General features: G+C 35.8%; 1 protein-coding gene across 2 annotated transcripts; it reads left to right on the top strand.

The window, feature by feature from the left end:
• Positions 1-1,097: 1,097 nt before the first annotated feature.
• On the top strand, positions 1,098-13,201 carry MC2R (melanocortin 2 receptor). 2 transcript variants are annotated; one of them, XM_027650950.1, is made up of 4 exons: positions 1,098-1,185; positions 2,584-2,683; positions 4,818-4,882; positions 12,006-13,201. In XM_027650950.1, the coding sequence occupies exon 4, from the start codon at positions 12,160-12,162 to the stop codon at positions 13,123-13,125; it is 966 nt and encodes a 321-aa protein (XP_027506751.1). In that variant the 5' UTR covers positions 1,098-1,185; positions 2,584-2,683; positions 4,818-4,882; positions 12,006-12,159; the 3' UTR covers positions 13,126-13,201. The 2 variants fall into 2 exon arrangements, with proteins under 2 accessions (XP_027506751.1, XP_027506753.1); XM_027650952.1 differs by having other exon boundaries at positions 1,100-1,185; positions 2,588-2,683.
• The last annotated feature ends 279 nt before the right edge of the window (positions 13,202-13,480 follow it).

Raw genomic sequence — 13,480 nt, 5'->3', positions numbered from 1 at the left:
TTTCCTTAAGCCGTCTGTCTCTAGAAGATTATTATTTGCTTTCTGATGATACAGTAGCCTAACAGTTGCCTTTTATGCAAAGCTCCAAGTTTGCACAGCATGCTGAGAATGGCATGAAATGAAAAAGGACCTAACAGATCTGCTCTTAAGCAAGAATCAAATGGCAGGCTAAATCCATGCTTCCTTTTTTTGCTAAAGGTCATGGCTACAGAATCTGAGACTTTGCTAAGTATTTAATATTGATAATCAACTACAGTTGATGTACTCCCTGTCTACTAGATGGAAAAAAATGTATACTCTGGAAATGGTATCTGTGTTTCTCTTGACCTGAGGCCCCAGTTTTCACTCACACTTCTTCTAGTCAACTTTACCAATCATGTCTCCTCCTTGAAAGCCTGGACTATTTATAGAGCTTTTTACTGCCACAATTTCTAGATCTCTTTGTCTCTTCACATGTTGTGAAAATACTGTTTATTTCCTGCTGTGCTCTTGGGAAATGAAACACAGTGGGATGAAAACTTATGCAATACAACTATTAGATTGACCGTAGTCATTTAAGCACGGAACTGGTAAAATCACTGTAAGAAGTTTGTTAGGTGATAAGATCATTCTCTAATTACTTTGCATTTTTCATCTTTCAAACTAGAATTATCTACTGATTTAATGGATCCTTAAATAGAAACACTATATTTTATGCAGTGTGATAACAGGGATTCATTTTTTATTTATGACACGCAATTCTAGCAGTTTTTTCATTGTAATTCATCATAGTACATCTGGTTTTACATAGTGATATAAAAAAAAAAAATCAAATAACTCTTAGCCTGTCTCTGACACGTCCTTTCGTATTTACATACCTTTCCTTCACAAAACAGAAAACGCAAACATTAACATTAGAAAAACCACCTGACACGATAAAGTACGAGTACCCTTGAAGCTGGCACTCAAGAGCTAGGACCATAACCAGGTACATATGAAGGAGTTTTTTTTAAATGTTGGACAATGCAAGTGAAAACAAATAGTAAAAAAATTTTCTGCACTCTTGTGACATCAGTTGCCTTGACTTTGTCCTATTCTTCCACGACTCATTTGAGTATCACAATGGCACTCACCAGGCCCAACTTCTCTAAAGAAAAGGAATTTAAAAGCAAAGATGAAACCTATGTGCAACTCAGGACAGAAAGAGTAAAAGTGAGACAGTTCTTTCCTCCTTGGCAATCTGAAGGATGCTCAAAGATAATGAATATATTTTACATTTTATGAACTTTTTTTTATTTTTCAGGTCCCCTCCCTTCGAATGTGTTGCTAAGCCTTTTTTCTCTAATAATTAAGTTCCAGAGATCCAAATGACTCTCACTAGAGCTGTCAAACTGCTTATTGAAGAGGGTTTATGTTTTTACCAGTCCTTCTGCACACAGATGAATTCAATCCTTGGTTCTTGAGCCTGAATTCACCCTTTCTGTAGTAGAGTTGAACTTTCCTTTGATTCCCTGGAAGCAAACAAATTTTCTCAGTTTATACTGTTAAGAATATAATTCTGCTTTTGGGCATTGCTATTTAATTGCTAATTAATAGATCCAACTGTGAATTCTTTCCCTAAGGTTACTCACTTATGCTATTCCCTCCTATTTGTTTCAGTAATAGTGCCAGCCAGCTCTTTATAGAATATTGTTAAAGCTCAATACATACTTTTACCTTCATGACCTGAATTATAGTTCTTTGTAATTATCACTTAAATTTATTCAGACTAATACAGTTGAACTTCTGGAGCTTTCCCTACCTCGCTAACTTTTCAGTTCAGCCACCAGATGGGTCTTTAGTAGAGATGTTAGACTGAAAAACAAACACAGTGACAATGGGCAATGAACATCATATGACATCTCAGCTATCTACCTGTCTGTTTAAATACTATTTATAACACGGATTATGGTCCTTTTGTGAATAGTCTCCTTGATTTACAGACTCCTCCTGCCAAATATTAGGACGGGAGGTTATAAAGATCAGGAGTGGCTGAAAGGGTAATCCATTTGAAGCAAAATATTTTTCCTTTCACTGGGCATATTTTGTTTCTCTTTCTTATGAATGTTTCAAGAGACAGCAGATGATTTATTTTAAAGTGACCCTAACTCAAGGTTATGCCAATGAAACAAATGTCGTTCTCTTTGATTTAGATGTTCCAATCTTTCCCTTACGCAAAGACTATGCTGGTTTCATTTGCTTTATAAATAATCTTTCTCCCAGAGTTACCAGCAAACTGACTCACACACTGTTTCTCTAGCAGGTAAGTGGAGGTTTACTAAATATATCTAATGTCAGAAAGCCTCCTTGGATAAATTAGTGAAAAATGCAATGTTATTTGTGGAACAAAGTGTCATATTTCTAATGTTCTCTAAAATCTTTCATCTTATGTTCTTCTTATAAAAAATTTTGGCAGAGGTTTTATACCTCTTGTATGAAGCTTGAGTAAGATTTTTTAGTTTGCCACCTGAAGAAATTAATTTATACGGAAGGTTTTACTGAAATATTTCTTATCTTTTGTACACTGCTTTTCCTTCTTCATCTGTTTTTTTTTCACTGCATCAGCCAGAGGCCACATATCCCTCAGAAATCTTTTAACTGATCATCAATGAGTCTTCTTCTGGATCTGGACTGGGAATTATCTAAGGAGGGCTACTGCTGTCAGGTATAGTTTTGTTGCATTCAGTCTGCTCAGGGAGACCAAATTCCGTTTTCACTTACTCAAGTGTAAACATTGCATACTTCCATTGATCTACCTGATGGTTATAGATTTCTCAGTAGACTGTGTGCTTTGGTGCACTCTAATTGCCAGTATTCGGAGATAGTTAATCCACAGCAGAGGAAGGCAGTGGACAGCAGCAGTCTCTGCCTTGAAGCAGATAACCACAAGGAAAATTGGGGCAGAGTAAATGCCTATAATTTACACATGTTGTTGTAGATGCCTGAACTAATATTTATCCTCCAACTTTCCTCGTTACTTTTTTCAGACCAGAAGCAGAAGCCAAATTTCACCACACGCACACACACACACACACCCCCATATATGCGTGTAATTCTGCGGTACTTGTGCAGAAGCAGAAACACCTGTTCTACCACAGCATCATTGCCATGGGGGCTCCATATGTTAATGCATGGAAAAGACAAGCTAGAATGACCTAATTTAGGGTCTCTTCATAAACCTCCCACTCCTCTCCAGAGGTGGCTTTGGGTGACAGCACACCCTTTTCAATGGGATTGTATCATCTTCTACCTATAACAGAAGCCTTTCTAGCACTGAATGCAGACATGCAACCAGGTTAAAGTTTTATGTGTCCACTACTCCAAATGCAAGCAGATTTTTATGGGCTTGCAAAATTCAGGTTGGAGCCTTTCCATTTTTGTTTTTCTATTCATTCTCCCTCTCAGACATATGGGATGAAGATGGCTCTGAAAAAACACATCTCGAAGAGGTATTTTCTTGACCCTGCTCAGCCCACACATTTCCCAGAGAAAATAACCATCTATTGAATTCATTTTTTAATAATTGTCTTTTCACTATTTTTACTTTTTAGCATAAAGAGATATAAATTTACTTGTTCAGTAGCAAGATAAAAAGCACAATGGCACTTTTAAGTAATTCTCAGAAAAGAAGATACTTTATCTTTTATGCATGTTTTTTTCAATAAGACATACCTGGGTTTACAAGATAATGTACTTAAATGCTATAAATCCACATTCTTGTTTTCTGTCATTTAAAAATATTAAATATTATTCTAATGCTACCATCTACTTTGACTATTATTTTGTTTGCAACTACTGAAGCAAACACAGCCAGAGAAATGATGAATGGGTCCTAAAGGAAAATCTAGGAGTACCGCTTTCTTAGAGCAGAAACACAGAACTTCTTTTTCAAGAAATGGTTAATGCTTTTGTGTAAAAGAGGTTTCCTTGATACTTGTTGATAACATTTCTGTGATGGCACTATTACTGGCAAACAATGATTTACTGGAAAGGGTAAGAACAAAGTGGTGGCCTCCAGAAATGTCACTTGAAGGCCTCTTGATTATTTTTACAGTGAACCAAAGAGCTATTTGTTCTGTATTCAAATTCAATATAATTTTTCATTCCTTGCAGAAAGTTACAGCTATAGATAGACCTAAAATTAATTTATTCTCAAACAAATAAGAAAGAATAGTGTAATAAAAGCAGACTACAAAGTCTGGGGCACAGTAACTAATATTTCAAAGAAACATGAATCATCCCATTACAATCTTAATAAAGAAACATATATTTGTAACTTGTCACTAAGTCACTCTAGTGGCTTGAGACTGATCTACTAGGGAGAAGGATGTTAGCAAAGGGTATAAGTGCATCACTTCCATAGCAATTACTTGTATCAGGCACAGAAAGGTTTGTTTGGGCTTTTTTCTTAGATAGAGTATGTTGTTCAAAATTGCAATAGACTAATAATTATATTTCTAAGTGTATCACAATAATTACATTTCTTAATGTATCACAGCTTTACAAAGGAACAGCAGCTTCATGGAGAGCGAAATTAAAAAACAACTCTCATGATCACTTATACTGTCCAGCATCAAAGACAGGAAATCTTCACTGAATTTCATTCTCTTCCCTGATAGCTGTGTATTAAATGACTTGAAAAAGTTCCACATCTGCAGGGCACAACGTGCTGTCTGCGCTGGGGAAAAGACCCCTCTGAAGCATAACTACTGGATAAAGAAGAAAAACACCAGTCAGGAGTACATTAGTTCATTTACAACCCGCGATTTTCTACAGGTCCTGGTTTTATCTCTCTATAGATCTCTCACATTCAATAAATTGTCTACATGCTTGATATGAAAAGGATTATTTCACTAATAACTTTGTGAGTATTCTGTGTTTATGCTTCATGACAAAACAAGTGCCTTTATATAACCTCCAACACTATATGCAGTTTTTTTAGTTCCAGGTACTTGAGATAACAGCACAGTTTACAGTCACAGCAATTGTATGTGAAAAATTATACTGCTACAAGGAGTTAATCAATCAGAAAACATTTCCTGAGTTTTCATCTTAAAGTTCTTTTTCTTTCTGTCATTTTAACAGTTCTTGACATTTCATTCATAAACACCCTAAATAATTCCTTTTCCCCTCTGCTACTGCAAAGATTTTTTTTAGTATATTGAGAACTCAGACCATCTTTTCTTAATCATTTTTACTTTTCTTGCTTTCAGTACCTTTACTGAAGTACCCAGTACCCATGTTTTTAATGAAGCTACACTCTTACCATACAGAGAAGAGTAATCCTGGCCAGTTACTTTCTGCATAGCTTAGATGCTTTATTTTATTTTCTATTGTTAGGAACAAAATCACAGCATATTAAATATACCTAACCTTAAATGCAAATAAGGAACTCTTTCCTAATAGTGGCATTTTTCATTAATGAACACATAATTGTGTTATTTCAATGCTGATCTTAAGGGGAAAAGTAAAAGAAGTATTCACATGAAGTAAACCAAACTTTTACATTTTCTTCAGCTGTAATCTTTGCAAGACCTCCAGTCTGTCCACTGTATGACTTGGTCAGAAAATTCTTACGGTTTTCAAACTCAGGAAAAACATACTATATAGAATTCTCAATCAACATATACACTCATATCTTAACTTTAGAATTTTGGCAAACATGATTTACAGCCTAATTTCACTCTAGAAATGCTGTTTATAGGGAAGCCACAGTTCTAATCATATGAGTAATATTTTGCTAGCAATTAGCCCAATTGATATATGTATAGCTTTATTGACAACAATATTTTTTTGTAATTAGCTTGTGTATGTATACTCTTCTCTTTTTTGTCTCTGCTCTTTTCTTTAGAAAGTACCGTCTCTGTCAGTGTAAAGCTATTTCTAAGAAAGCAGTAGACACTGAAATCATACAGGATGTATATTCATTATTCTGATGCAGTAAATCTCCAAGATACATGGCAGAGAACACGCTTGTACAAAAAGCATTTATTTAGGTCTGATGACAGTACATGAACTTGAGTTTAGGCAACAAAATCTTTAATATAATGTCCACACATGTGAGTAGACATCAGAATAGCCGTAACAGTCATTAACACCTGGCTAACCCTAGAACACTAGAGGGAGATCAAAGCAAAAGAATAAATTATCTAATCCATTATGGGTACTAATTGCAGTTGTTCATAAAATTTCAAAATATGATATGATAAAACAACACCAGGTCTCATAGTATCTTAATTTTTCCTAACTGTTCTCACAAGCCCTTATTTAATATTGTTTTACCTAGACTGTAATTTTAAAGAACAAAAAAAATTTTTAAAATACTTAGAAGGAAAAATATTAGATCAAAACTATAATTACTGTATTCTGTATTAAATTAGTTTTTGACATGAACAATATTTACTTTGATGAAAAGATACAGGTTCTGGCATCTGAAAAATGAAACATAAGCAAAGAGTCCAGCTACCTCACTGTTCTCTGACTATATGGTACTTTTTTCTAGCATGTACCTACAACAGTAAGCAGGGGAAACTCAAGTTTCTGAAAGACCTTCCTTGGAAAGAGATCTTTCTGTTACACCTAAATGCCAGTGACTGAAACTGTTCACATTCAGAAGAGGATGGAAATTAATCCTGTTGCTCTCTTGCCATTCACAGCTGCTGTTTCATTCAGTGTCTGCTGAACAAAGTTTTTGAAATATAGATTTTTTTAGTTTTGCATGAGAGAAAATTATCAAATGGACAATTTTTTTGCCCTCTCGGTTCCTGATGAGAAACACCAATGCTTTCAGCAGGATTCCCAAAGGAAATTTTGGGAAAGTTTCCTAAGAGGAAGGTTCTGGTTAATCAGACTTCATAGAGGAGGAACCCTGGCATCCGAGTTTCACTAGCAAGGAACTACTCATGCTGGTGTTTGTACATAGATTGTTACGCTGCTAGGAATGTCTGAGCTGGATAGAAATAGCATGGTCTTGGCACTGGTAGAAACATAGTTTTTGGCATAGTGCTCACAAAGTTAGAGTTAGTTTCCCCTGAGCAAATTGGTAGGTGTGGTAGCTTGCAGGCATGACAGTTCAGTGTGCTGCAGCCCCTGCACAAGTCAGCCCCACCAGCATACCCCATTTTCAGGGTACACCCTGCTGTAAGGAGAAAATGTGATACATACACATAATAATTGCCATAGCTGTTTAGGGAAGAAAAGGTTTGGAAGGCTCCAGGGAGATAACAGGAGATAACCTGAAAGAAGTGCAGGTAGAAACGGAGAGCAGGAAATTTGCCTTTCAGCACAGTGAGTTGCTCAGGTGGCTCAGAGCTTGCTGTGAAACCGTAACCTCTCACAAAGTTACCAGTCAGCTCTCCTCCAGAAAGAAAAAAAAATGTTGATAAATTGCTTCAAAAAGGAAGAATGTTTATACACTATTTAAAAACCGTGCTTCCACTAAATTTTAGCAACTTTCTTGGATGCTTCCTGCACTATTTGGGTCTGTTTAATAAATGATGAGAGATTTAAAATCGAGATTATCTGAGAAAACTCTTCCCTTCAAGAGTTTAACAACTGAAGCTGAGGATGTTTCATTTATAATCTGCTACCATTCCTCAAACAGAAAGGTTTCTGTTCAGGTTTTTTTATACAGGCCATGCTGAGGTACCTTAAGCACAGTCAACCTAGAATTCAGTGAGATAGTTTAAGTACTCTGAGATAGCCAGTGACCCTCACTTTAATTATGGCCAGAAAAGCTACAGGAGGTAGAGAAGCTAGCAGGATCCTAAGCAGTCTATATATCATAGAGTAATTCTTCTTACACAGTTACTTTTAACAACTGTAAAGCACTATACTATGTGCAGGACAAGGTAGAATTGGGCTCTGTGTGGTTTTTTCACTTATTTTCTTGTTCAGAGCTAAGCCCAGCTGGTAGACAAAAAGAAATGCCCATTAGCAAGTGTAAGGATCCTCCTGTCCTCATAGCTCACCTGCCTATAAAAGGTCCAGTCGCCTTTATCCCCTTGAAAGCCATTGTCTGCCTACTGAAGAAAAAAGAAAAAAAGGAAAAAGAAAGTTGTTATTTCACTTTTTTAACAGCTGCTTAAAAATTAAACCTCCACATTCATATTTTTGAGAGGCCTGTTCCCTTCTTAAATGCCTGCTACACCTGGAAAAACTGAAAACAAGAGAAAAGGTAATTGTCCATAGTTTTTTTTCAAATGTATCTTGATAAAAAATTGTAACATTTTGGCTTGGTTTGACTGAAAAAATACATAGTTTCCATCCATGGGACTTTGGCTGGTATTTTCAAAGAAGGTCATCCTAAGCAGCACCAGGCAGCATAGCCAGTTCCACTAGGACCAAGTTTTAGAAGGGGAACCAGGTACCCTAACGATAGAGATACTTTTATTTAAAACAGTGAGAGTTTATACACTGGATAGCTTTGGAGATTAAATGCTAGAGATAATGACATCAGAGGCAAGTGCTAATATATTGGAGAGTTTAGGATTGAGAAAAAGTCGTGGTATTTCAAGTGACAAATTAACACCTCTGTATATACTGAGTGGATTGTGAAATATGCTGTATATACTGTGTTTAATACACAAACCACTTATTCTGTTTCATTCCTAATGAATTACATTTTTGAAAACATTTGTATGCATAGAACAGAGAATTATTACCTTTAATGGTTCTGGAAAGAAATCATTGCATCTACATAATTGTCTAGTTATCTCAGCTGTTTTGTATGGTCCAAAATCTGAAGAGACTACCCAGTACCCATTCTGATTTTATTTACTGCCAGCTATTTAAAGAACAAGTGCACCTTGGGATCTCTCTGATAAAGGGATATATAGTTTGCTATTAAAAAAATAATAGATGCAAAAAAAATACCTGGAATTTAATACAGTATTTAGGGTATATAATTTTTTTATCTTATCATTATAGCTTGCAACTGAAATTACTTTTATTGCTAGAACAGCTGACTAGGTCAGTTTATTTAACATTTTGGGATTGAGGGGAAGTGTGTTGTTTATTTATTTAATGAATAAGTTTTCATCCAATTAAAAAAAAATTCAAGTGCAGACCTATTATTCCCAGACCTTTCAGATGCTAATTCATTGCATTTCTACCATAGAAAAAATTGTATTTTAGTTATCAGTAGGCACTGGGCACACAGGAGAGAGTTGTGCTTTCTGTCCAAGATTGATCTTGAAGAGTACTGGGAGCTCCCAGCATCCACAGATGCATTCTCAGCCTTGTACCAGGAGAAGTACCACGGCTGACTCTTAGTTGTGTAATATAAACCAGTGCAAACATGTTTTCCAAGTGACGAGAGTGTTTTAAAGAGTCACACTGTAATCATGGTGACGAATACAATTGATAGTTAATTTGACTTTGATTTGTTTCCTAAGTTTGTACAATATTGTCAGTACAATTTCTGGTCCCGGCTTCCATTTTCCCAGTTTGCTGCTTTGTCTTGCTTTAGATAACTACAAACTGAATATAAAATGTTGGTAATATTACAAATATATGCATTTTTAGTAACTTCACTGATGCTATCAGCTCATTATACCTGCTCAGGAGACTGCCTCTTTCCAAATAAAAAGTATTTCTGAGTATCCAGTGTTACTGACCTGATGATTTCTGCCCCAGGACATGATGTTAACATGAAAAATGATAGGTTGAGGTTTTTGCATTTTTTGCTATACAGCTGCATTTGCAAATGTGTTTCAGAGGTAAAGGTCTTCTGTTATCATTTGTTGCTTTTGAGTGTTTTACATTTCTTGCTAGTCAGAAAAACTTATTCCTAGACCTTAAATGAGACCTTAAATGAAATTAGGTTGATGGAAACCTAATAAAACACTGTGCAATATGCTGAAAGGAGACTCTCTGAAACGAGAATGTCTTTTTCTGGCTTTCTATTGTTTGGAAACAACATTAAGTGATGTAATTATTCAGTTTACTGTAAATGCACTAAAGACCTTATAAGTTTTCTCTTCTGCCCAAGTGTTGTACTTACTAAAGCATCACTGTAAAATTATAAGCAGCAGATGTGATATATCATACCATTCATAATATTATATGTTTTCAGTGAAGGAAGCTTCATGTTTTTCAGGTAGATTATTTCAGTGATATGACTGTCAAGAGAGAAGCATTATGAAAAAACAGTTCTGAGAAAAAAGTGACATAAACATATTTTTGCTGACTGATTCCCGTTTAAATCCAATTGAAATGAGGTTTTGTCTGAAGTGTCTGTGTTGTCTTTCTGTAGAGAGTGAAAATTGTTAAACAGATTCCTAGATTAGAAATCATAAAACTTAACTGTGACAGCAGCTCTAGGTGAGAATAGGAAAAACATATCATTACAAAGACATTGTCAAGTCTCTTATTCTTGTTATTAACTCCTTCCTTCACATACTGACAGGTGCTGACCTAATTTCCTTTGGAATGTTCATGCATGCTGCAGTGCAATACAGTTCACTTATTCCACTACATATGTTTTCACATATGTGTGGGTACTCTCCTGAATACTTTCCTTAAGTGAGCTTGTTTCAATCAAATTCATGAAGGCAGGTGGTCCAAATGTCAGCATTCTATACCACAAGTAGCACCTTACTGGAAATCTCAGCAGATGACATTAGCAAACACAACTTGGAAACCTGTTTTCCACAGATACATCCATCTCCATTAGGGCTAATCACATCCAGATAGTAGTTCAGCTGCCCTGGTAACAGATATTGACACTTGCAGACAGTATTGTTTACATGCAAAATAATTAAAATTTTGACTTCTCCCTTTGGAATAGTAACAGCATATTATGGTATTCAGCACCCCTGACGATGAACAAATGTCCAAAGGAATTTTAAGACTTACTGGTATGAAAGTGTCAAACAAACCTGTTTTAAACTTGAAAACAGAGGGAGAATCGTTGAGTAATTTAGGTTGGAAAAAACCTTTAAGATCACCAAGTTCAGCTGTTAGCCTAGCACTGCCAAGTCCTCCACTAAACCATGCCCCCAAGTGCCACATCTACACATCATTTCAATACCTCCTGGGATGGTGACTCAACCACTACTCTGGGCAGCCTGACAATCCTTTCAGTGAAAAATATATCAGTTCTTTAAAGAAGAGGGTTTTCCAAATAGCAACTGCATGTGTGTTTTGCAAGACAGGCTATAAAAAATGACAGGAAAAAATGTGTCTTATAATTTATGGGTCATATCTGAGCTAAATTAATATTGTATCTATTTAAACATTAATGAAATAAGTAAAAAGCCTATTCTTTTTAAAGATTCCGGTATGCTTTGAGGTAGTTTAGATCAGGATCATTATGGAGAAAGGAAAATGTCATCTTGATGCTGAAATAAATATTTGGTCTAATAGATGGTTGTAAAATACAGGAAAGAAAAGATTGTACTTTGGATCTTAGAAATATTTTCATGAAATTTCATGAAATTACAGTTTCAATATGAATTAAAAGGAAGCCTCTCACTACTACCTAACATGCCTCTAAAAACATTGGTATTTACAAATGTTCACATCTAAATTAGGGGTACTTCATTGCACCATCAACAGTGTGGTGGTAAACATGTTCCTGTTCTGGACAACAGTTTATCTTGGCATTGGTCTTATTTGTGTCTATTAAACTGCAAATCATGAGAGAAATGCCAGACTTTCTCAAAGAAAACAGCTGAGCCACTAAATATTGCCTAACTCTTGAAGTCTGTCAGATTAGTTCAGTAAATGTGGTATGCCCATTGGTAAAGAAAAGTACATCTATTTTTTAAAATTACTTTGAAACTATGAGATAATTTTCACTTTGATTTTCTCTAAGGTTCAGTGAAGCCTTGAACAGGCCTTATTTTATCTAATCCAATTGTGCCTCTCTTTAGTGATAATATATCTTTTCCATCACAGTAGGTGATATTTCAAATATCTATTTTTGCCTTATCTGTGTGGTAAATTTCTTCTTGATATTTATGTTTCTACATGTTTTATTGCAGGAGAAATTCCAAATCTTTCAGTTAAGTCTTAAAATTGCTTCACATGAAGGAGGAAACCTTGATCAAAAGAAGAATGGTCTGACTCACAGGTCAGCTTCAGAATAAAGCCAAACCTAAAAAACAGCGATCCAGAATCTTTCCACGAACAGAAGAGATGAGCACTGAGAGGCCTTTCAACTTAAACAAACACCCAGGGCAGACAAGCATTCCTTCCCTTGAAAATATAAGTGATTTTTCCTTAAATGTCACTGACTGCATCCAGATTGTGGTGCCAGAGGAAGTTTTTTTCACTGTTGCTGCTGCTGGGATACTGGAAAATCTGCTTATCCTTATTGCTGTTGTTAAAAACAAGAACTTGCATCTGCCCATGTACTTCTTCATTTGCAGTTTAGCCATTTCAGACATGTTAGGTAGTTTGTACAAAACTCTGGAGAACATCTTTATCATCTTGTGCAAAATGGGATACCTGACACGTCATGGGGACTTTGAGAAAAAACTGGATGATGCCATGGATTCCATGTTCATTCTGTCTTTACTGGGATCTATTTTCAGCTTGTTGGCTATTGCAGCAGATCGATACATCACTATCTTCTATGCTTTGCGGTACCATAACATCATGACACTGAGAAGGGCCTTGGTTATCTTGGCAATCATTTGGATGTTCTGTGCTGGCAGTAGCATTGCCATTGCCCTCTTCTCCTATGAAGCTGCAACAGTCATTCCCTTCACTATCCTGTTCCCTCTAATGATGTTTTTTATACTGTGCCTCTATGTCCATATGTTCCTCCTGGCTCGATCTCATGCTAAAATGATTGCCTCACTGCCCACCAGCACGGTCCACCAGAGAACTAACATGAAAGGAGCAATTACACTGACTATTTTTCTTGGAGTTTTCCTTTGCTGTTGGGCCCCCTTTGTTCTTCACATTCTCTTAGCAAGGTTTTGTCCACATAACCCTTACTGTGCTTGCTACATGTCCATTTTCCATGTGAATGGAACACTCATAATGTGCAATGCAATCATTGATCCTATGATTTTTGCATTCCGAAGCCCAGAATTGAGGAGTACATTTAAGAAGATGTTCTACTGTTCCAGGTCAAACTGGAACTGGAACTGGTAAACATTTAGTGAAAAATTAAGATTATAGAAGCACCTGTGGAGTGCTGTGCAACATCAGTTTGCGGAGTCAAAAATACCAACAAGTATACCCACAGTAATACTTTGTACGTTGCAGTGTATTGCCAGTGATTTTTCAGAAGACCACCAAAGAATACATAAAAATTAACTATGCTTACAAATCTTTGTCAAGCAGACCTCCAGAGATATTACTAAGCTAATTCTGTTAACAATGTTCATGAAAGCTAAAAAAAAAAAAAAAATAACACACAACAAACAAAAATAGTCTTAACTATCTTTTGTCATTTCAGGAAAATTCAAATTAAATCTTCTGCATCCAGTGTTACATTACCATAGAG

This window comes from Corapipo altera, unplaced genomic scaffold, assembly GCF_003945725.1.
Source record: "Corapipo altera isolate COAL_440 unplaced genomic scaffold, ASM394572v1 24, whole genome shotgun sequence".
In the NCBI taxonomy this organism is placed as follows: Eukaryota; Metazoa; Chordata; class Aves; order Passeriformes; family Pipridae; genus Corapipo; species Corapipo altera.
The sequence above is the reverse complement of the archived record's forward strand: the minus strand, read 5'-3'. Positions and strand labels throughout refer to the sequence as shown.